The sequence below is a fragment of the Colossoma macropomum genome, unplaced genomic scaffold, assembly GCF_904425465.1.
Source record: "Colossoma macropomum unplaced genomic scaffold, Colossoma_macropomum, whole genome shotgun sequence".
Taxonomy (NCBI): Eukaryota; Metazoa; Chordata; class Actinopteri; order Characiformes; family Serrasalmidae; genus Colossoma; species Colossoma macropomum.
Window position 1 is genome coordinate 4,594,602 of NW_023494805.1, and position 21,841 is coordinate 4,616,442.

Here is a 21,841-nt window from a genome sequence, read left to right on the forward strand (position 1 = left end):
GTTAAAGCCATCAGAGAGCTCCTGGAGATCCTATTTGATGATGCGCTATCAGCGAGTCTCCAGCCTCTGGGTGAGTAAAAGACATAAAAAATATTAATGAAAAATGAATAAACTGGAAAACTGACTGTATTTTTATGAAAGCAGAAAATGAGACAGAGATGACGATGGAGGATGATGTAGCTCAGGCAGAAGCCACAGATGAGCCCATCAACCTGGACCACGCTGAGCCATACGATGACCGATCTTTTGGTGAGTAAAAGAAATGGTCAGTGGAAATATTTCAGGAATGAAATCAGCTGGAAAACTGATCAAATTTATTGATGTGAATGCAGAGAATCAGATGACGAGGGATTGGATGATTTTGGCAACTAAATCCCTTAAAGCCCTCATAGGCATCCCCCTGGAGACCATTGAGGAGGAACCTGAGGAGGAACCTGAGGAGAAACAGCTGGGTAAGTAAAGACATGAACTAATGTCATAAAGAAAATACATTTAATTAATGTTAAAGTAGGAATTCTAATTAGTTTTAATTCATTATTTAAGATAATCTGGTGAGCAACACTGAACACAAAACAGGAACCAGTGAGCTCCAGGAGATCCAGCTGGAGGAAGACGTTCCAGCGAGTGTCCAGCCTCTGGGTGAGTAAAGGACATAAAAAATAATAATGAAAAATTAATAAACTGGAAAACTGACTGTATTTTTATGAAAGCAGAAAAAGAGACAGTGATGATGATGGAGGATGATGTAGCTCAGGCAGAAGCCATAGATGAGCCCATCAACTTGGACCACGCTGAGCCATGCGATGACCGATCTTTTGGTAAGTAATGGAAATGGTCAGTGGAAATATTTCAGGAATGAAATCAGCTGGAAAACTGATCAAATTTATTGATGAATGCAGAGAATCAGATGACGAGGGATTGGATGATTTTGGCAACTAAATCCCTCAAAGCCCTCATAGGCATCCCCCTGGAGACCATTGAGGAGGAACCTGAGGAGGAACCTCTGGGTGAGTAAATGAAATAAATCTCAGACTCTGGAGTCGGAACACAACGGAACATCTGTTCTCACCAAATATAATGGCATGGATGTACGGTTCTAGGAAAAGGCCTCAATTTGTATAGGACTGTTACATGATATGGAGATGCTCTGATCAGTAAAAAGGCTCTTTACACTGAAGCCACCAAAGACACAGTAACTGTCTACCTGGATGAGACTGAAACTACGGAGAACCTTCTGAGTGAGTGACAGAAAGAACTGTAAAACATTCTGATGATGACTAGAACAGTTCTGGTGTGGCTCTGGTTTTGATGGATACTTGATAGGGTACTTTAGGTGGCTATGAGGTGGTGGCTAATTTGTTTCTAGGTAGTTTTATGATATTGTAGCATGTTCTAGAAATGTTCTGCATGTTTTTTCTGGGTTATTGTTCTCCTACAGTTATTCTCTGAGTTTTTTCTGACAAAGACTCTTAATGTGAAGGTGGGGCTGGTTCACCTTTGGGGGTTTGTGTGTCAGATCAGACAGGAACTGGGTGTCAGTTGGAGTTGAGTGCTGATAGAGTGCAGAAGTGAGCTGAATGTAGAGCTGTTAGCTAACGGCTTGTGCATCAGCCGTGTGTCCTTCAATAGCATTAAACATTACAGTATTTTAAACGGTTGCTATGGTGTTGCTATGGGGTTGCTAAAGTATCCAAAATAGTTCATAGGTTCAATAGTTACATTTGTTTTCGTGTTTTGGTCATTGCTATGGAGTGGCTAGGTCGTTGCTATGTTATCCCAGATGGTTGCCAGACTGCTGTTCATTGGTTAATGTTATTCACAATAAATGTAAATATAACATTTAGATAAACTGATTTGAAATATGTTGGAACTTAAATGCTGGCTACTATTTCTGTGCTCCAGGACAGACTATCAGAGAAAGGCTTGGTTACTGATTTATCTCATTTTGTTCTCTAGCTGAAATGGATGTAAAGAACAGCGACCCTCCTGAGGAAGTAGCTGAGACCAAAAAGAGAAAAACCAGGAGAGGAACAAGAGGAAAAGGACGGAAAATCAACTATAATAAAGACCAACGTCCACCAAATGACAAACAAGATGAAGCCAAGAATGAGAGCAGAGAATCTGCACATAGAGGAGGAGCAGAGGGGCTCAAAAGAGAACAGGTACAGGTACAGCTTTTAGTCCTGGTCATGGTCCCTAAACTGTTATTCTTTTAGTCTTAGTCATGGTCCCTAATCTGCGGATCATGTAGATCTTGTCATGGTCACTACACTGTTGATTTTTTAGTCCTAGTCTTAGTCCCAAAACTGTGGATATTTTAGTCCTAGTCATGCTCCCTAAACTATGGTTATTTTAGTCTAGTAATGGTTCCAAAACTATGGATCTTTTAGTCCGAGTCTTGGTCCCTAATCTGTGGATCTTCTAGTCCTAGTGATTAATCTGTGGATCTTCTAGTCCTAGTCATGGTCACTAAACTATTAAGCATGTTCCTTTTTATAGAGAACCCAACAAGTCTTTTTTCCGAGAGGTTCTTCTGGACAGAACTGCAGTGATGAACGCAGGCAGGTTGTCCATCCCAGACGGGAGCAGGAAGAGCGGGATAGCGGATATAATGCAGTCCCGTACACCTTGACCTTCTGGAGGACAGGATGGAGAGAGGGAAGAACGACAGAAGGTTCTAGAGTGGAGTCCACTCGACAGAGAGACACGAGGAGACAAGAGAACTTCTTCATTGGAAAACAGAACAGGTACAGCTTTTAGTCCTAGTCATGGTCCCTAAACTGTTATTCTTTTAGTCCTAGTCTTGGTCCCTAATCTGTGGATCTTTTAGTCCTATTCATGGTCCCTAAACTGAGGTTCTTCTGGACAGAACTGCAGTGATGAATGCAGGCAGGTGGTCAGTCCCAGACGGGGGCAGGAAGAGTTGGATAGTGGATATAATGCCCTCCCATACACCTTGATAGTCTGGGGGACAAGATGGAGAGAATGGGGTCCATTCCACAAAAGAGAGAGAGGAACGTGAGTTCACCCTAAACAGCCACACACACACACACACACACACACACCACACACACACACACACACACACACACACACACACACACACACCACACCACACACACACCACACACCACCCACACACACACACACACACACCACACACCCCACCCACACACACACACACCCACACACCACCCACACACACACACACACCGACCCCCCACACACACACGCCCACACACACCACCACACACACACACACCGACCCCCCCACACCCACACACACACACCACACACCCCCCACACACACCCACACCCACCCACACCACCCACACACACACACACCAAACCCCCCACCCACACACACCCACACCCACCCACACACCACATAAACACACACACCGAACCCCCCCACCCACACACACACCCCCACCCACACACCCTCACCCACACACCCCCCACACACACACACCGACCCCCCACCCACACACACCCACCCACACACCACATAAACACACACACATCGAACCCCCCACCCACACACACCCACACACACCACCCAAACACACACACACCGACCCCCTCACCCACCCACACACCACCCAAACACACACACCGACCCCCCACCCACACACACACCACCCAAACACACACACACCAACCCCCCACCCACACCCACACACACCACATAAACACACACACCGAAACCCCCACCCACATAAACACACACACACACACACACACACACACACCCCACACCCCCACATACACACTCACACAGAACAAAAAAATGACACACATACACAAAAACTGACACACAAACACATTTAAAATGTTTGCTATCCGGTGTCGCCCAGAGGAGGATGGGTTCCCCTTCTGAGTCTTGGTTCCTCTCAAGGTTTCTTCCTGTTGCTCTTAGGGAGTTTTTCCTTGCCACTGTCGCCACTGGCTTGCTCATGGGGGCTCGGACCCGGATTTCTTTCTGTAATGCTGATTTTTCTGTAAAGCTTTCTTAAAAGAAGACATTGCACACACACACGCACACACACACACACACACACACACACACACACACACACACACACACACACACAAAAAAGCATCAATAAAAAATAAAAAATTAAAATATCTTGCAGCCTCTTTATTCTTTATTGTTTCTATAATCCATTTTTCAGACATTTTACTGAATAACCTACTGAGAGAACACAGGGTTTATTAGAGGTGTGATTTATCTAAAGGGTCCATATCATAGAAAAGCTTTTTCCTCACTTTTGAAAAATAAATTTGTTTGATGTTGTTTATAAACACTGCTGCAGTTTCAAACATCCAGCAGTCCATACAGTCGGCAGCAGTTTAGCCCCACCCATTCAAAACTGAATTGAACTGGTTTTTGAACGATACAGGACAGCCAATCACAACAGAGATTATTTTTATGTATATATATATATATATATAAAATTTATAGCGTAATGTTGACGGAACGCAAAAGCTGGAACTTGTAAGTGGGGAAGCGCAGCGCCTGGACAGTCTGTAGTCTCTGCTGCTTTCTGCTTCTCCTCCATCACCTCAAGCAGCTCCGCCTGGCTTCTGTCAATGCAGTGCAGCAGAGCTCTGAAGACCTCCTCACTGTCTGCTTTCTCCTTCTCTGTGCTTTTCTAACAGGAGACAATAATGACATTGTTAATGTAGCAGCTTTCATACGTAAAAGTGCTCAATGTGCTTTACGATATATTAATTAGCCTAAAACAGAAATAGAGAACAATAAGGAAAGTAAACACTTTTACAAAGAAATAAATATGAGTAAAACAGGGGATTTTAATAAAAATTACTGAAATTAAAACATGACAATAAAAGAGAGAAAACATAACCATTAGTTGACTTCTTAGTATTGTGCAATGTGAGGTAAAGTCTGACTTTTCTAAGGTGTTTTGGTTACACTGACATTGTGAAACTTAATACTGAGGTTAATCATTAGTTTCTCCCTCTGTACAACAGGACAAATTTCAGTTTTGCCCTCAAGGACTTCCAAGAAATTTCAACAGCCCTCATTTCAACAGGCACAGCAGAAATCTAAAGTAGCATGTGCAGTTTATTCCACATTCACTCAAACTATAGGGGAGTAGCATGTATAAGGAAAATAAAAGTGACCCCAGGATAAACCCTTGAGGTACTCCACAGATGCAGTTTAGTAAAGGAAAACTCATTTGTGAACCTGTGATTAAAGCAGGTTTTTATTAAATTTAAACATCACTAAGTTGGATTAAGTTAATTAATCTTTTAGTACATTTAGTTTTGATACTTAAGTACATTTGAAGGCAAATACTTTTGTACTTTTACTCAAGTGGAGGTCTGAAGAGAGGTCTTCTACTTTTACTGGAGTAAAAAGTAAAATTGGGCTCTACTTTAACTGAAGAACATGATTTGTGTACTTAGTCCACCACTGCTTATCACTAGTCTGTCTGAGGTCACTAGCAACATTTACCAAAGCTGTACTTGTATTATGACCTGACATAAATCCAGTTCAGACTCACTTTATTAAGCTCTACAGACTGTTTGACTTCCTCAATCTTCTTCAGTCGGTCCTGGATCATCTGCTGAACTTCTGCCTGTGTCTTTCCCAGCTGAGTCTATAAAAAAGGACAAAATATAACAAAACCACTCATTCATTTAAATACAAACACAACAGACAAGAGGCAACATTTCTCTAAATGTTCCTCACCTTCCTCTCTCCACTCTCCTCCTCTATAGGAACAGTGCTGTGAGTCTTGTGGTCTGTCTCAGTGCAGGACTGACACACACTCGTCTGGTCGTCTCTACAGAACAGCTCCAGGGGTCTCTCATGATTCTGGCAGATGTAGTCCTCCAGGTTCTCCACAGCGTCCATCAGTTTGTGCTTCTTTAATAGAGCGACTCTCTGATGAGGTTCCAGATGAGTCTTGCAGTAAGAGGCCATACAGATCAGGCAGGACTTCAGAGCTGCACAGTTGTTTTCACAGTAGTCACAGAGAACCTGAGATTTGTCAGGTTTCTCTGGAGCTCTGCTGGATTTGACCTGAACTGACTTCTTGAACTGAGCAGCCAGTCCAGAGATGAACGTGTTCACAGACAGTTCAGGTCTTGTAGGGAATTCTGTCTTACAAACTGGACACTGGCAGCGTGAACTGCTGTCCCAGCACTCTTTGAGACAGACCATGCACAAGTTGTGTCCACATGGAGTAGAGACTGGATCAGTGAACACATCCAGACAGATAGAGCACTGGAGCTGATCTTCAGACAGGAGACTGCTGGAGGAAGACATGACTGACAGAGGAGACAATTCATAAAAATTTAGTCGATTAATAAACACTATTGTGTATTTCTTTTAACTGAACGTCAACAGAAAAAGACATGTTCTCATGAAATGTGTATCTGAAATCAATCCTGTTCATCTGACTGATGAGCTTCACATTCTACCTGTTAATCATGAATCTGTAGCTGAACAAATGATCACAGTGACTGACAGAAATGATCTGAACAGCTGTAAGTATTTTCAGTAACAGACAGTAAGAAACTTAGACTCATTACCACTTTCACTTTCTCTCCTTTGGTCTGCTTTTCTGCTTCTTCAGAGTTGATCTGTAGAGTTTAACTGAGTTTCCTGACTGGAGAACCTTCAAACTGGAAACTGTGTCCTGCTGGAAGAACTGAATTCTGTTTATTAAACTCCCTTTACTCTTGTCTCTCCTGCGTGACGTCAGGTGGACTCGCCTGATTTATCATGACGACAGTTTGTTGCACTTGCAGGTTTGACCAGCAGGTGGCAGATATTTCCATCTGACTTACACAGGAGAGGAAACAGTGCTGAAAATCCCTACTTAAGTAAAAATACTGTTACTGAAGTGATAATTTACTTCATAATTTAGTTGAGTACAAATAAAAGTATTAATGAAGGACATTAAAAAGTAAATAAGTAAGGAAAGTCAGAGTAAATAAGTAGTTTATTGGAAAACTACTTGAATAATAGAGTCACTTTTTTACATTTGAAATCACAACCTGGAATATTTCTGAGTCGACTCGACATCAGAGAAAATAATCTGTACAATCAAAACTAAAGCAAGACATGATATAAACATGAGAAAACAGTTCTGAGAGCTGAGACTGATCACAGTGTGCTCTGCTAGTGACATCTACACATCTCTCTGTGAACTGTATAAGGAACAAGGTTTACATTAAACTACACGCCTGTCATGGATTATATGAGGCTTCCTAGTTTATTTGTGTCCAGTAAAGCAGTTTAAGAGTCAAATAACAGGTAGATCACTCAGTTTTAGTGACAGCCCTGCTGCCCATCAGCTTCCTAAACACTAGCTTACATTAACAGCTGTGAACATCTGCACACAGCAACATTCACAGCCTTCAATCTGTGTAAATTCACTGATACCTGTTTAGAACATTTCTACCATTAAAATCATTAACAACTACAGTAATTTATCCAGTTTAGATTTCGGACCCTCTGGCGTGAGAGAGTTCAGAGTCAGGCTGTGTTCTGTGATGAACTGACAGAGAACAGTCTCTGATGCTGTAGTATTGTCTGTAAGGTGAGTTTGAGGAGTAAATGTATTGTAGTGTTTACTGCTATTAAGAAGACACAGTTTACAAACTGCTGGGCTTTATTTTAGGATTAATTCTAATCAAGTGGAAACACCTGATTTTACTTGTTTAATCTGCCTGGAATAATTCTTTACAGCTCTACTCAGCTCTACATGCTGAACAGGATTATTCCAGACTGCTTCATTCACCATCTGCTCAGCTCTAACAGCTCTATTCAGTCCTGTGAGGCTCTGATGTGTATGAATAAAGGTACGTAGCTCTGTACAAACACTGTGAGCTTTTCTTTTAGCTCCCATTTAGAGACAAACAACATTAAACAAAACCTATTAAAATATTACTGAGCTAAAAGCAGCAGCTCCTCTATTCAGCTGTTCACTTCTTTACAGACACACACAAGAAAAGTCTATCAGTGTTTAAATGAAATGAAGAGTCTGAAACATCTGTATCAGTAAACTGAATAACTGTAAAGTTACTGAAGTTTTGATGTTATTGGGTCACTGTGACTGTTCTGTACTGTTCACCTGATGTTCACCTGATGAGTCAGTGTGAAAAATGCTCACAGCACTGTAGTGAGCACAGTGAGGCAGTGCTGGGTGTGAATTCTCCACCACATATATAATACATAATGCAAATACACCTATTTACACATCTGTTGTTACTATTATAATGAACTTGACTCTGGGAGGATTCTGCACTGTTACATCAGGTCTTGCTGGACTGGACTTTTTGTTTGTGTCTTTGATTAAGGGGCTCAAGGGGATTAAGGGGTTCAGAACTTTTGGCTGGTTATGATCACAAAAACACTGTCTGTTATATTAACTATTAAAAAAATACCTCCCAGCTGCACTGAATTAAATCCTGCTTCTTTATCAGCTAATGCTTGTTACGAATGAGCTAGCTTCCTTTACTGCAATATATTTTTAGTTTGGCACTTTAGGCTCACCTGTTTTCTGATAGACACCCATCAGCAGTTGTCTGCCCTCTTTTCTGCCCACTGAACTGGTATCAGAATTGAATACAATCTACTGTGAAATTAATTCAAGACACAGCTATGTTGCTTTAAACTGTGCAGTAATTCAGAACATGTATGTCTCACTGAAATGCAGTCATTACAGTGAAAACGTTAAATGCACACAAGACTGTGTTTAAAGCAGAGTGACATGCAGAAAACATGTCAGGATTGAAAGTCAAAGATCATTTGTATTTTGACAGACTTAGAAAAGCTAATTATAATGAAGCCTTTATGAAGAAGAAATGAAGAATTTGTACTGTTTACAGCACCAATCTGAATATAAAGAATCTATTATCAGATCATAAAATATTTAATTTAGCTTATGTTTATTTTAATACAGCAAATATTAATTAAAACTGCCATCTATGGAAAAAAGGGAAATAAAAAACATAGAAATACTCTTCAGCAAATAGTAACAGAATGTGTTTAATGGCAAAATTAAAGTCGTCTCTCTCTCTCTCTCTCTCTGTCTCTCACTCTCTCTCTGTCTCTCTCTCTCTCTCTCAGTCTCTCTCTCACTCTCTCTCTCTCTGTCTCTCTCTCTGTGATTTAATTATAATCTTCAAGCTGTCATTCTTTAAAAAGATAAAAAATAGAAATAAACATGGACCAAATGAATGTAACATTTAGATACGATGTCCCTGTTTTATTGTCTTACACTACAAGATGAAAATCAGTTTGAGTTTGATTTGAACAGAATATATTTAATTTAATCAGTTTTACAAAAGAATAACATGAGTTTAAATTTTATTGACATTTGTTGTACATTTGATAAGAGTCCCATAAACAAAACTACAACCTCATAAATGTTTACATTCAATATACACAAGTAAAAAAGAGCTTCATGATAAAGAGGCCAAAGTGTGAGTTTTTACTGTACATAAAAGCTGTGATTCCTACAAGACACATCAGTCACACTGATACTGACATTCTGCACTTTTCATTTATGTATTTAAATTAAAATGATTATTTTCTGATCCATTAATTAATTGGGTAGTGTATTTTGAGATTTATTTAATAATAATGTTTAGTTAAGCTCTGCAGTGCCACAGTATTACAGTAGCTTTTTCTGACATAATAAAGTGGATTTACAAAAACATTTAATCTTTATTTATGATGTTTAACAGGTTTGATGATCAGTGGTGCTGAGTTTTTACCGCCATAATTTTGACCGGGAGAAAAGTATGGATAGACCTTCTCAGTGAAAGACTGACCAGTGAAAGAGTAAATATGAGACCTGACCTCAACATCATAGAAGGAGACCAGACCCTCCTCATAATCCACAAACACCCCCACCTTCTGGGGAGCCTGTTTCAAGGAGAGGAGCAGAGAAAGAGATTCTGCTGCTATATATTCAGTCTCATTCCTCAATAACAATCTCCAGTATCCATCCTCAAGACTCATTGTAATCTTCCCCTTCTTGTTACTGGACTCTGTGGTCACTCCTAAATCCCACTCAGTCTTCCCACTGACCTGAACCTCATAGTAAAATCTCCCTGAGGAGAACCCCTCCTTTGCCAGAACACAGGCATAATAATCAAACCTCTCTGGGTTTTCAGGGAGATTCTGTCGTTTGTCTCCGTGTCTCACTTGTTTCTCATCATCAGACAGGATGAGTTGAGGATGAGCTGAATCAGGATCCAGAGTCACATCCACTGAGAGAAACACACACAATTTAAACCCATTTAACAACATGTGGAATGTAATAAAGCAGACTTATATATTTAGTCATGTGATCAGTGAAACTACAAACCTGCATACTGTTGAATTCTCTTCAGTTCTGTGTGGAAAAGAATAACTGAAAATATCATTTGCTATTAAAATATAACTTGTTGTTTAGTAAAATGTTTGTTCAGTATGAACCAAAAACAAGTCTTTATTAGAGAATAACCTGGAATTCAAGTATTTTAATACCCCATGTATCAAATATGCATTTCTGGTGTCAGAATCCTGATGACTTACTGAAACCAAATATTCTTTGTACAAAACACACCTCATCCTCAGAGACTCTTACTGATCAGTGAAGACTTACTGATCTCATCAATCTTCTTCATCTCCTTACTGAGCTCTTCCTGAAGCTGAGTCAGAGCTCTCCTCAGAGTCTCCACCCTCAGATGAGTGTTAATCCTGACGTCAGTCCAGTTCTTGGTGTGTGGGGGGCTGCAGAGGGACGGGTAAACCTACAGTCCAGCAGGAGAGAGGAGAAACCCCTCAGCATGGGGAGTGCTGTCCTGTGATGGACTGCATTACTATTGAGAAACAGAGGGACTCTGACCTGTAGGAGGTGGAGGTGGTCCTCAGTGTGGGAGAGCTGCTCCAGCTCAGTGTCTCTCCTCTTTAGCTCAGTGATTTCCTGCTCCAGCTCTTTAATGAACTCTTCAGCCTGCCTCTCTGCTGCTTTCTGCTTCTCCTCCATCACCTCAAGCAGCTCTGCCTGGCTTCTCTCAATGCAGCACAGCAGAGCTCTGAAGACCTCCACACTGTCTGCTTTCTCCTTCTCTGAGCTTTTCTAACACAAGACAACAACAATATTGACATTATTAATATAGAACTCTTTTAGTGCTGTTCAATAATTTAAATAAAATAAAAGAAAAGCAAAAGTCAATGTTTCAGCATCATGCAGTGTGAGAAATGTTTCTAAAGTTTTACCAATGCTGTCAATACACAATCTACAATTGAAGTAGTGTGAAGAACAGAACCAATGACTTGTAAAGCAAACTAAAATTGCCAGATATCATTAGCTCGTTAGTTTGCTGTGGAATTTAACACCCTGGATTTTTTAAACTGTCCAATGCTCTCTCAAAATACAGAAAAGTAGCAGCATGTACAAAGAAAATAAAAGTGGCCCCAGTATAGACACTCGAGGTACTCCATAGAAAAGTCACATTTTCCAGATACATATTAAGCAAGAGTAACAAAATACTGATTCATATTTGTAAAACCACTTCAGAACATTTACAGACAGTCCGGTCTAGTTTTCAAGTGTCCAACAGAATGATCTTCAGTTTTCTATAGTGTCCAACACGTTTAATGCACACTAATGTCCAAGTGGAGAAGAAATTATATTTTGTTCTCATTAATATTCTGGAATTTTTCATAGATTTCACAGTTCAAATTGATTGTAAAGATTGTGCAGTTTGATGAATTGATTTTCATTGTGCTAATTATGAGCATTCAGTAATGCCTGCATAGTAAATAAGCATTAAGACTCAGTTAAGACTCACTTTACTGAGCTCAACAGAGTGTTTGATTTCCTCAATCTTCTTCAGTCGGTCCTGGATCATCTGCTGAACTTCTGCCTGTGTTGTTCCCATTTGAATCTATGACAAATTATAACAATATCCTTTGAGGATTTCTTTTAATAGAAAAGTGGATAAGGTTAAGAATTCTGACTAAATATCTTGCAAAATAAATACTTTCCTCTCTCCACTCTCCTCCTCTATAGGAACAGTGCTGTGAGTCTTGTGGTCTGTCTCAGTGCAGAACCGACACACACTCGTCTGGTCGTCTCTACAGAACAGCTCCAGAGGTCTCTCATGTTTCTGGCAGATGTAGTCCTCCAGGTTCTCCACAGTGTCCATCAGTTTGTGCTTCTTGAATGAAGCGACTCTCTGATGAGGATTCAGGTGAGTCTTGCAATAAGAGGCCATACAGATCAGGCAGGACTTCAGAGCTGCACAGTTGTTTTCACAGTAGTCACAGAGAACCTGAGATTTGTCAGGTTTCTCTGGAGCTCTGCTGGATTTGACCTGAACTGACTTCTTGAACTGAGCAGCCAGTCCAGAGATGAATGTGTTCACAGACAGTTCAGGTCTTGTAGGGAATTCTGTCTTACAAACTGGACACTGGCAGCATGAACTGCTGTCCCAGCACTCTTTGAGACAGACCATGCACAAGTTGTGTCCACATGGAGTAGAGACTGGATCAGTGAACACATCCAGACAGATAGAGCACTGGAGCTGATCTTCAGACAGGAGACTGCTGGAGGAAGACATGACTGACAGAGGAGACACGGAGACACCATGAGGGAGATTTGAGACCAAAGAAAACTTCCTACATTTTTCATAACAATTTTTAGTCAAAACAAGAAAGTGTGTCCCAATTCAGGGGCTGCATCCTGCGTAGTTGTGTCCTTCGAAGGCTGAACTGTAATGAGAGGGTCTGCCATAAGGCGGATTTCCTTACTGTTGCACCACGAAACGCCGCTACTGTCAAGTTCTTATAAAATTCTTTAAAGATGGAGCCAGAAACTTTCATTTTAGTTTTTTTATTTTTTCATTTATTAGAGCTGGAGATGCTTCACAGCCAGCTACTGATGTACTGTTATAGCGTTAGCGATTCGACTCAGTTTAAACCCAATACTTATATTTAAAAGTGACTCAGCCACCATTTACTTTTCTGTCGATGCCCCATTGTTCTTGAATCCTTGCCGGCACACAATGAACATCGGGATATGTTGGCTGGCGAAGGATGCACCCATAGATATACATACCTAGATGCTGTGTTGCCTGTTGTTCTCTATGTGAGGCGATACGTCTGCACGTCAGCCATGTTGGTGCGGTCAAGATCCGCTTGTGAACAAATTCACTTGTACTGAGAGACGAAGAGTCTCAGGATTAAATCAGCCACAACTTCCTTACTATTCAACCGATTTTCACCAGATTTGTTTTGTTATAATCCTCAGACACAGATTAATCTAGGCTGCACTGCTCTTGGTAGCTTTTATTACTTTAACAACTGATCCTCCCAATTAGCCGTCCAGACCAGCAGGAAAGTATTCAGTCTGCACCTGACATTAAAAACCGCGTTTAGCGCGAGCTCCGGTAGAAACATCAGCAAATCCATCAATGTGTGAATCACTTCTAATCTTCATACACACAAAAATAAAATAACCCCCCAAAACACAGTAAGAAGGACGAAGCTGAATGGCTTCCTATTCACAAGCTTTCTTCTTTTATCGTTTCACCTTAACTTTCTGGTGCCTGAAGCTGCACCATTTAAGGTGGAACGGGAAAATTCGAACAAGAAGCTAGCTAATTCACCATTTAAGGTGGAACGGGAAAATTCGAACAAGAAGCTAGCTAATTCACCATTTAAGGTGGAACGGGAAAATTCGAACAAGAAGCTGGCTAATTCACCATTTAAGGTGGAACGGGAAAATTTGAACAAGAAGCTGGCAAATAAGAAACTGACTTCAGGTTCGTGTAAGAAGGTGCGAACGTTAATCTATTATGAATATCTACAAGGGTTAATAAATGCTATAATTTACCTACAAAGCAATAACCATGATAGTAAATAAATAACTACTACATCAAGTTAAGATCCCCTGAATAGACTATTCAATGAAATAAACTTAAAAGAAAACCAGAGGAGAAACAATCACATCAACAGGTTCTCTGTGCTTCACCAACCACACAACCATATCTACACATAAACATCACACAGACATGAGCGTGGATCACTGCGTTCCCTCCGTTATATAATCCTATCCCACTTTCTGAGTGAAATATTCTTGAAATAGTGTAATTTTGCACAGTATCTTGCCTAAACTTCCGCTCTGTAATGGTACTGAATGCAGCCCAGCAGCGATGTTGACCGCCCTAAAATGGCGGCGCAGTTGACGTGCCTAACTGGACCCATCTAGGTATGTATATCTATGGATGCACTTGTTGGATCCTTCGTTGCCATGGAAAAAAGGACACATTTCTCGGCCGCATTTGAAGGAGCTTCGAAATGAGACAGTCTAGTTGCGCCGCTATGACGCAATCGGCCTTCAAAAGCAGCCTCTGAAGGATGCAGCCCCTGAATTGGGACACACTGGAAGAATATTAAACTCCTTTATTTCCTGTTTGGTTTCAGCGCCACTCCAAAAGCGTTTTGCTGCCATCTCGCGACTGTTCTCACACATGCGCAGACTGAGAAATCCGATAGCAATCGGAGTAAGAGTTCACTGAGAAATCTGATTACTGAGCTAAAATCCAGCCTCTTTATCTGATTTCTTAATCGGATTTCTAGATCGGAGTATGGTGTTTACACGACCATTTGAATAATTGGATAACTGCAGAAATCCGATTATGTTCTCATGAAGTATGTACTCATCTTAAATCAGTCACATTAGTCTGACTGATCAGATTCACATTCTACCTGTTAATCATGAATCTGTAGCTGAACAAATGATCACAGCTTCAAATGTTAAATACAATCAACAGATTTAGACAAAACACGAACAGCAGTGATGGTAGAAATGATCTGAACACCTGGATGTGTTTTCAGTAACAGACAGTAAGAAACTTAGACTCATTACCACTTTCACTTTCTCTCCTTTGGTCTGCTTTTCTGCTTCTTCAGAGTTGATCTGTAGAGTTTAACTGAGTTTCCTGACTGGAGAACCTTCAAACTGGAAACTGTGTCCTGCTGGAAGAACTGAATTCGGTTTTTGAAGCAGCTCTGCATTAGTTTCGTTTCTCCTGAGTGACGTCATGAGGTCACTGCATGGTGATAGTTTGTTGTACTTGCAGGTTTTGGCCAGCAAGATATTCACTAACTGAATTACAGCATCTCAATAAGCAGCTTTTGCTCAAAAAGGCACGAAGCTCTGTACAAACACTGTGAGCTTTTCTTTTAGCTCCCATTTAGAGAAAAACAACATTAAACAAAATCTATTAAAATATTACTGAGCTAAAAGCAGCAGCTCCTCTATTCAGCTGTTCCACTACTGACATTTCTAGCTTACAGCTCCACCGAACTCAGTTATTACAGCCTTCCACCAGCAGATGGCGCCATACAATAACATCTACTGATTCTTATATATGCCCTGCGATGGACTGGCGACCTGTCCAGGGTGTATCCTGCCTTCCGCCCAATGACAGCTGGGATAGGCTCCAGCACCCCACCGCGACCCAGAAGGATAAGCGGTTTAGATGATGGATGGATGGATGATTCTTATATACAGTGTTCCAGTTATATTGAAGAGTCCACACAGTACAAACTGAGCATGTAAAGACTCAGAGATGAGAAACACTGAACTTGTCCAGCTGCTGCTGGACGATGAGTGAGGTGGGTGTGTTTTACAGTGATGGTAGAGAGACCCCCTGCTGTCATTTACACTCAGTGAGAACAGTCAGAGTCTTAAATCTCAGCTGCACATTCAGTCCTGAGTGAGTTCTCCACTGAGAGACAGTTACTCAGGATGAAGGGATTCATTTCATTGTTCTCTTTACTAATTGAGCCTCCCTGTAACTACACACCGATTTACTAATGATCTCCTGTGTATAACACTTTCATATTACAGACACATTTATAATAATTTAACCTAAACTTCAAGCTTTCATGCTCTAAAGAAATACAAATACATAAACAAAACGAACATACCTTTTTTCCAATTGAATTATTTGCTTATTTTGTTTATTGTACCCCTGTAAAACAGGGAATGAAGCCCACCCTTAACGAGTGTCCATTTACTGAAAATCAAATAAACTGGAACAGCAGACTGTTCTGTTCATATAACACAAAAAAGAAAATCTTTAAAAGGGGAATGCTGCCCAACCATCACGACACGATGCCCCCTAATCTGGGTCGTTTTTGTCATTTGTCATCTAGATTTTACAGAATGTATAAATTTTCATGTCAAATTATTTGTAGTTATTAATTTGCGGTACAACAGGCCGCTATCAATTTGTCTTAATGGTTCCACTTCATTTTAATAATCATAGTAAAATACAAAACATTTGAAATGTTGACTTTGTCTATTACTTGAATGGGTATTGTGGTTGTATGAGTTATACAATCATATTCAGGAAATTAATTGAATGGTCTTATTATTAAATGTTGTCTAGTTCTAGTTAATAATTACCAGCATGTAACTGAAGAACTTTGTATCACTGATGAAAACGTAACCAAATATACATTTTTGTACCATGCTAAAGGAGACCATTACCCTGGGTAACGTTTGGAAGGGTTTCTTACCTCAAAGGTCTAAATTCATATTTTCACTTCAAAGGGAAAGAAAATGTCCTCTCAAAACCAAATGCACTGATCTGCAACACTTCCATAGTCACAGCATTAAAACAATGTACCATTCAATTTCATTCAAATAGCATGTTTCGAAACCAGGACAGTCACAAAGCAGCTTTACAGGGAGAGTTTTGGAGCACAGATTTATGAACTGAGGGGTAGAAATATAGGGAGAGTGTGGAGAGATTAGAATTGGACTTTTAAGAGAAGAGTTGGGAAGGTACGTTAATGCTACAGGATCATGGATACTGGAGTAACATCTGTCAGGAGGTGGAACAGCTCAGAGATGAATGAAAAGAAAATGAAAATGAAAAGGTAAACATAAGAGAACAGTTTTATTATTTTATGAACTAAAAACTCATGTAAATAAGTGATAAGAGCTATATATATATATATATATATATATATAATACAAAGACAACACATCAGATGTTATCAGTGGTAGAGGCTTCTTATCAGTGTACAGAGGCTTGTTATCAGTGCACAGTTCAAAGGCCAGCATCTCTGATGGTCTGGAGTTGCATTAGTGCTCATCTGTGAAGGCACCATTAATGCTGAATGATGTATACAGGTTTTAGCAACACATCGCTGCAGCTGTAACAAAACCTTGTATCTCAATTTTGGTCATTTTACACTTTTTTTAGAATATTTGAAAATGCAAATGTCTCTTTGCAACGTGCCGAAATTTTGTGGTGATTGGACCAATAGAAAGGCTCCAAAATTACTTAAAAGAAAATCTTTCTCCATTAACCTCCATTCAAAGCTAAGAATGCTTTTTCCTTCTCCTATGAATTTATTATTTTGGAGATGAAAGGTTTTGTTCGGACTACAGCGACATGCTGCCATTCAGATAAAGACTTTTTCAAGCACGTATTACAACAGCATGGTTCAGTAGCAAAAGAGTCCGGGTGCTAAACTGACCTGCAGTCTGCCTGCAGTCCAGACCTATTAGTCATTAAAAACATGTGGTGCATTATGAGACAAAAAAACAACAAATGAGCCCCCCGAACTGCTGAGCAGCTGAAATCCTGTATCAAGCAAGAACAGGAAAACATTTCGCTTTCAAAACTACAGCAGTGTCTCCTCAGTTCCCAAACCCTTACAGAGTGTTGTTAAAAGAAGAGGTGATGAAACACAGTGGTAAACAGGCCCCCGTCCCAACTTTTTGGAACGTGTTGCTGCCATCAAACTCAAAATCTTGTATTCTAACCTGGACACATAAGGCAGCACTGTGGGGATCATGTTCTTCAAATTCTCCAGTGCATTCAACAACATACCGCTTGTGCTGGTAGGGGAGAAGCCTCAGCTGATGCAGGTGGATGAATCCATCATTGCATGGATAATGGACTATCTGACTGGACGACCCCAGTATGTGCGACTGCAGGGCTGTGTCTCAGACAAGGCTGTGTGCAGTGTCGGGGCACCCCAGGGGACGGTGTTAGCGCCATTCCTGTTCAACCTGTACACCTCTGACTTCAGGTACAACACAGAGTCGTGTCATCTGCAAACATTCTCAGATGACACGGCCATTTGGGGTGCATGAGAAATGGACAGGAGGAGGAATACAGAAAGCTGGTGAAGAACTTTGTCGACTGGTGTAAGCTGAACCAGCTGCAGCTAAACATCAGTAAGACTAAGGAGATGGTGCTGGACTTTAGGAGGTCCAAACCTGCCTTGTCACCAGTCACCGTTGATGGTGTTGATGTGGAGGTGATCTGGGTGTGCACTTGGACAACAAGGTGGACTGGAGCTGTAACACTCCCGGGGAGTACAAGAGAGGCCAAAGCCACCTCTACTTCCTGAGGAGGCTGAGGTCTTTTGGTGTGTGCACTAAGCTCCTATGGTCATTCTACCAGGTCTGCTGTAGCGAGTGCTTTATTCTATGCTGTTGTGTTCTGGGGCAGCAGCATTAAATAAAGTGCCCTAAATATGTTAATCAAACTTATTAGGAAGGCTGGCTCTGTTGTAGGAGTCAAGCTGGACTCTTGTGGCAGAACAAAGGACGCTCAACAAGCTGTTAGACATCTTGGACAACACCTCACACCCCCTGCATGCTGCACTGGATAAACAGAGAAGCACATTCAGTGTCAGACTGTTACAGCTGCGCTGTGTTAAAGAGCCCACTGCTGTAAGGCTCTACACCGAGTCTCCTTACTGCAGAGATGGTGCTGATCTCCTGCTGTCTGAACTGAGCTAAACCACATCACTATATCACCTCTCCTGTTAATACGCACTGTGCCATATATCATGCTACTGTAATGACTCTCTCACTGTGCACTTTACACTGTAATATTTCTGCTACTCCTAGTTATGCTTATACTCATTGTGCTTTTAGTTCACCTCATACCACTCAGTGCCTCATGTAAATACGACAAATGTGTCTTATATGCCATGTAAATATGCAAATAGATATACTTTTATTTCTACTCTCTTATCCTATAACTTACGTCTATTTTTAATTTCTATTTTTTTTCTGCATAGTTTATGTAAGTTTATGTGCAATTATATGTGTTGCTACTGAAACACTGCAATTTCCCTTCGAGATCAATAAAGTTCTATCTATCTATCTATCTATCTATCTAAAATGGGCATATATTTTTCAGAAAACAAAGAGAGAGAGAGAGAGAGAGACAGAGACAGAGACATAAGAATTTTATTGAACTTGTTTTTAATGGGTTTTAACAGGTGTGATAATCAGTGGTGCTGAGTTTTTACCTCCCTCATAGAGACCGGGGCACATGTATGGATAGAGTTTCTCAGTGAAAGACTGACCAGTGAAAGAGTAGATATGAGACCTGACCTCAACATCATAGAAGGAGACCAGACCCTCCTCATGATCCACAAACACCCCCACCTTCTGGGGAGCCTGTTTTAAGGAGAGAGGAACACGAGGAGATTCCAGAGCTTTATATTCAGTCTCATTTCTCAGCCACACAGTCCAGTGTCCATTCTCAGGACTCAGTATAACCTGTCCCTTCCTGTTAATGGACTCTCTGGCCACTCCTAATGTCCATGCTGTCCTCCCTCTGACCTGAACCTCATAGTAAAATCTCCCTGAGGAGAACCCCTCCTTTCCCAGCACATTGGCACATTGATCAAATCTCTCTGGTTTGTCAGGGAGATTCTGTCGTTTGTTTCCAACTCTCACTTGTTTTCCATCATCAGACAGAATGAGGTTAGGATGAGCTGAATCAGGATCCAGAGTCACATCCACTGAGAGAAAAACACAATTTAAACACATTTAACACTAAACATCATATAATCCAGCAGACTCATATTTTTACTTAAATATAATAATCACTGAGAATTCACACACCTGCATATTGTTGAATTCTCTTCATTTCTGTGTTAGAAAAATAAAGGATGATATAAATTGTTATTAGAATCTATGAAAAAATCTATAATTAGATATATAAATGCTCCACGTCCCAAACATTCATTTTAAGTATCTGGATCTTAATGACGTCTTGAATTATTCTACCTACAAATTCATTTCTGCTGAACATTACTGTCATTTCTAGCTGCTGTTCTGCAGCAGTGAAATACGTAACGATAAAGTGCCGCCCCATTATTTACAGAGAGAGCTCTCTACTGTCTTCATCCTCAGAGTTTACATCTATGATGCAGTCAGCACAGTTCAAAACCAACACCCTGAGAGTTTCAACACTGTCACTTCAACCACGTAAACTTGAGGAACATTCTCCCCAAATTTTCCCAACATATTTCCATCCCAACAAGGTGAGAGAATACACTGGACCCTGTTTACACCAAAACAAAGGGAGCATAAACCTCCACCTCAGACTCTCAGATCACAACAGGGTGACGTTCCCTGCTTACCAACAAAGAGAAACCAGTCACAAAACCATCAAAGTGTGGACAGAGCAGTTTCAGTGCTACAGGACTGTTTCAGCTGCACTGACTGGAGCATGTTCAAGGATGCTGCTACATGGAGAGATCACACAGACTGATAAGCATCGTCTGTCAGTCTGTGTGATGTATGTCCGTTTCCTGCTAAAGGCCTGTGATGTTGCACTCATATCAGGTGACAGAGCAACACTCAGGGCAGCTAGAAAGAGCCTCACTGCTGGCATCAACTGGCCTGCACTAATGACTCTGCCCTCCCAGGTGCTTTAAACAGCTTCTATGCTCATTTAGAAGCGTCCCCACCAGTGACCACATGCTGTCTGTGAATGAGGAGATCCCTGCTGAAGGTGAACCCACGGAAAAACAAGTGGCACTACAGTTGTGGGGCTTATCTCCAACAATGGTGAGACAGCATACAGAGAGGAAGTGAGGCAGATGGAGCGCTGGTGCGATGACAACAATCTCTCTCTGAATTTGACCAAGACAAAAAAAAGATGATTGTAGACCTCAGAAGGACACAGACGCCTCATAGGGCCGGCCTGCCAACACCCATCCTCAACTGCTGCTACAAAAGCATCATAGAGAGCATCATGACCTGCAGCAACACTGTCTGGTATGGAAACGGCTCCATCTAAGACTGGAAAGCACTGCAGTGGGTAGTGAAGACTGCCCAGTCCATCACTGGGTCAAGCTTCCCTGCCATCTACAATAAATGATGTAAAAGGAAAGCATGCAGCATCAAGGAGGATCCCTCTCATCCACCCCACGGCCTGTTTACACCTCTCTCATATGGAAGAAGACTACAGAGCATCAGGGCCAACAGACTCATGAACAGATTATTCCTGCAGGCAGTCTGAATGGATCTACCTGATGGACCTTTAAACATTCTCACTTTATCTGCTGCACTTTAACTTCCTCACTCAACCACTTTACTGTAAAACTTTAACCTCAATCACTTTATATGCACAGTCACTTTAATCTGTACACTGCCTGCAGTTTTATTAATCTTTGTGACTGCATTACAAAACTGTTGTTAATTATCAATTAAAAATACACACAGCTCTGTCATTGTTGCTGCTGTGGACCAAGATATGGTCTGTTTTCTCTCTTGTCCTGAGCTCAATGGTTGTATAGTTGCAATTAATAAAAAATTAGGGGAAAATTCATTGTATAGTGCTTGTATAGTTTGTATTGATTGTCTGTCTGCACTGTTTTCTGCTGCTGTTCTGTGTTAAATGCAGCACCGTGTCTTGGAGAAACTACATTTTGTTCCTCTCTCAACACATCTGTGATGAGAAGATATGACAATAAAGCTCACCTTGACTTTGACTTGAACATCAAAATGTCTCACTGATCAGTAAA

At 40.9% G+C, this 21,841-nt stretch overlaps 4 protein-coding genes across 5 annotated transcripts in view; 1 reads left to right on the forward strand and 3 right to left on the reverse strand.

The window, feature by feature from the left end:
* Positions 1-21,841, forward strand: part of LOC118825974 (E3 ubiquitin-protein ligase TRIM39-like) — a 424,414-nt gene that overhangs the window by 276,721 nt on the left and 125,852 nt on the right. The gene's annotated exons all lie outside the window — the stretch shown is intronic.
* Positions 4,123-6,817, reverse strand: LOC118825986 (E3 ubiquitin/ISG15 ligase TRIM25-like). Its single transcript, XM_036596871.1, has 4 exons — positions 6,565-6,817; positions 5,720-6,300; positions 5,532-5,627; positions 4,123-4,655 (listed from the first exon to the last, which is right to left on the reverse strand). Exons 2-4 carry the CDS (start codon positions 6,296-6,298, stop codon positions 4,431-4,433), a joined length of 900 nt encoding a protein of 299 aa, XP_036452764.1. The 5' UTR covers positions 6,299-6,300; positions 6,565-6,817; the 3' UTR covers positions 4,123-4,430.
* Positions 9,223-15,330, reverse strand: LOC118825968 (E3 ubiquitin-protein ligase TRIM39-like). Its single transcript, XM_036596848.1, has 7 exons — positions 14,907-15,330; positions 12,019-12,599; positions 11,827-11,922; positions 10,878-11,111; positions 10,635-10,782; positions 10,356-10,382; positions 9,223-10,257 (listed from the first exon to the last, which is right to left on the reverse strand). Exons 2-7 carry the CDS (start codon positions 12,595-12,597, stop codon positions 9,710-9,712), a joined length of 1,632 nt encoding a protein of 543 aa, XP_036452741.1. The 5' UTR covers positions 12,598-12,599; positions 14,907-15,330; the 3' UTR covers positions 9,223-9,709.
* On the reverse strand, positions 19,273-19,958 carry LOC118826003 (zinc-binding protein A33-like; the record flags this gene model as incomplete). Its single annotated transcript, XM_036596895.1, is given in 2 exon segments — positions 19,273-19,828; positions 19,932-19,958. Coding segments are annotated over 2 exon segments (572 nt in total), but the record flags the coding sequence as incomplete, so codon positions are not given.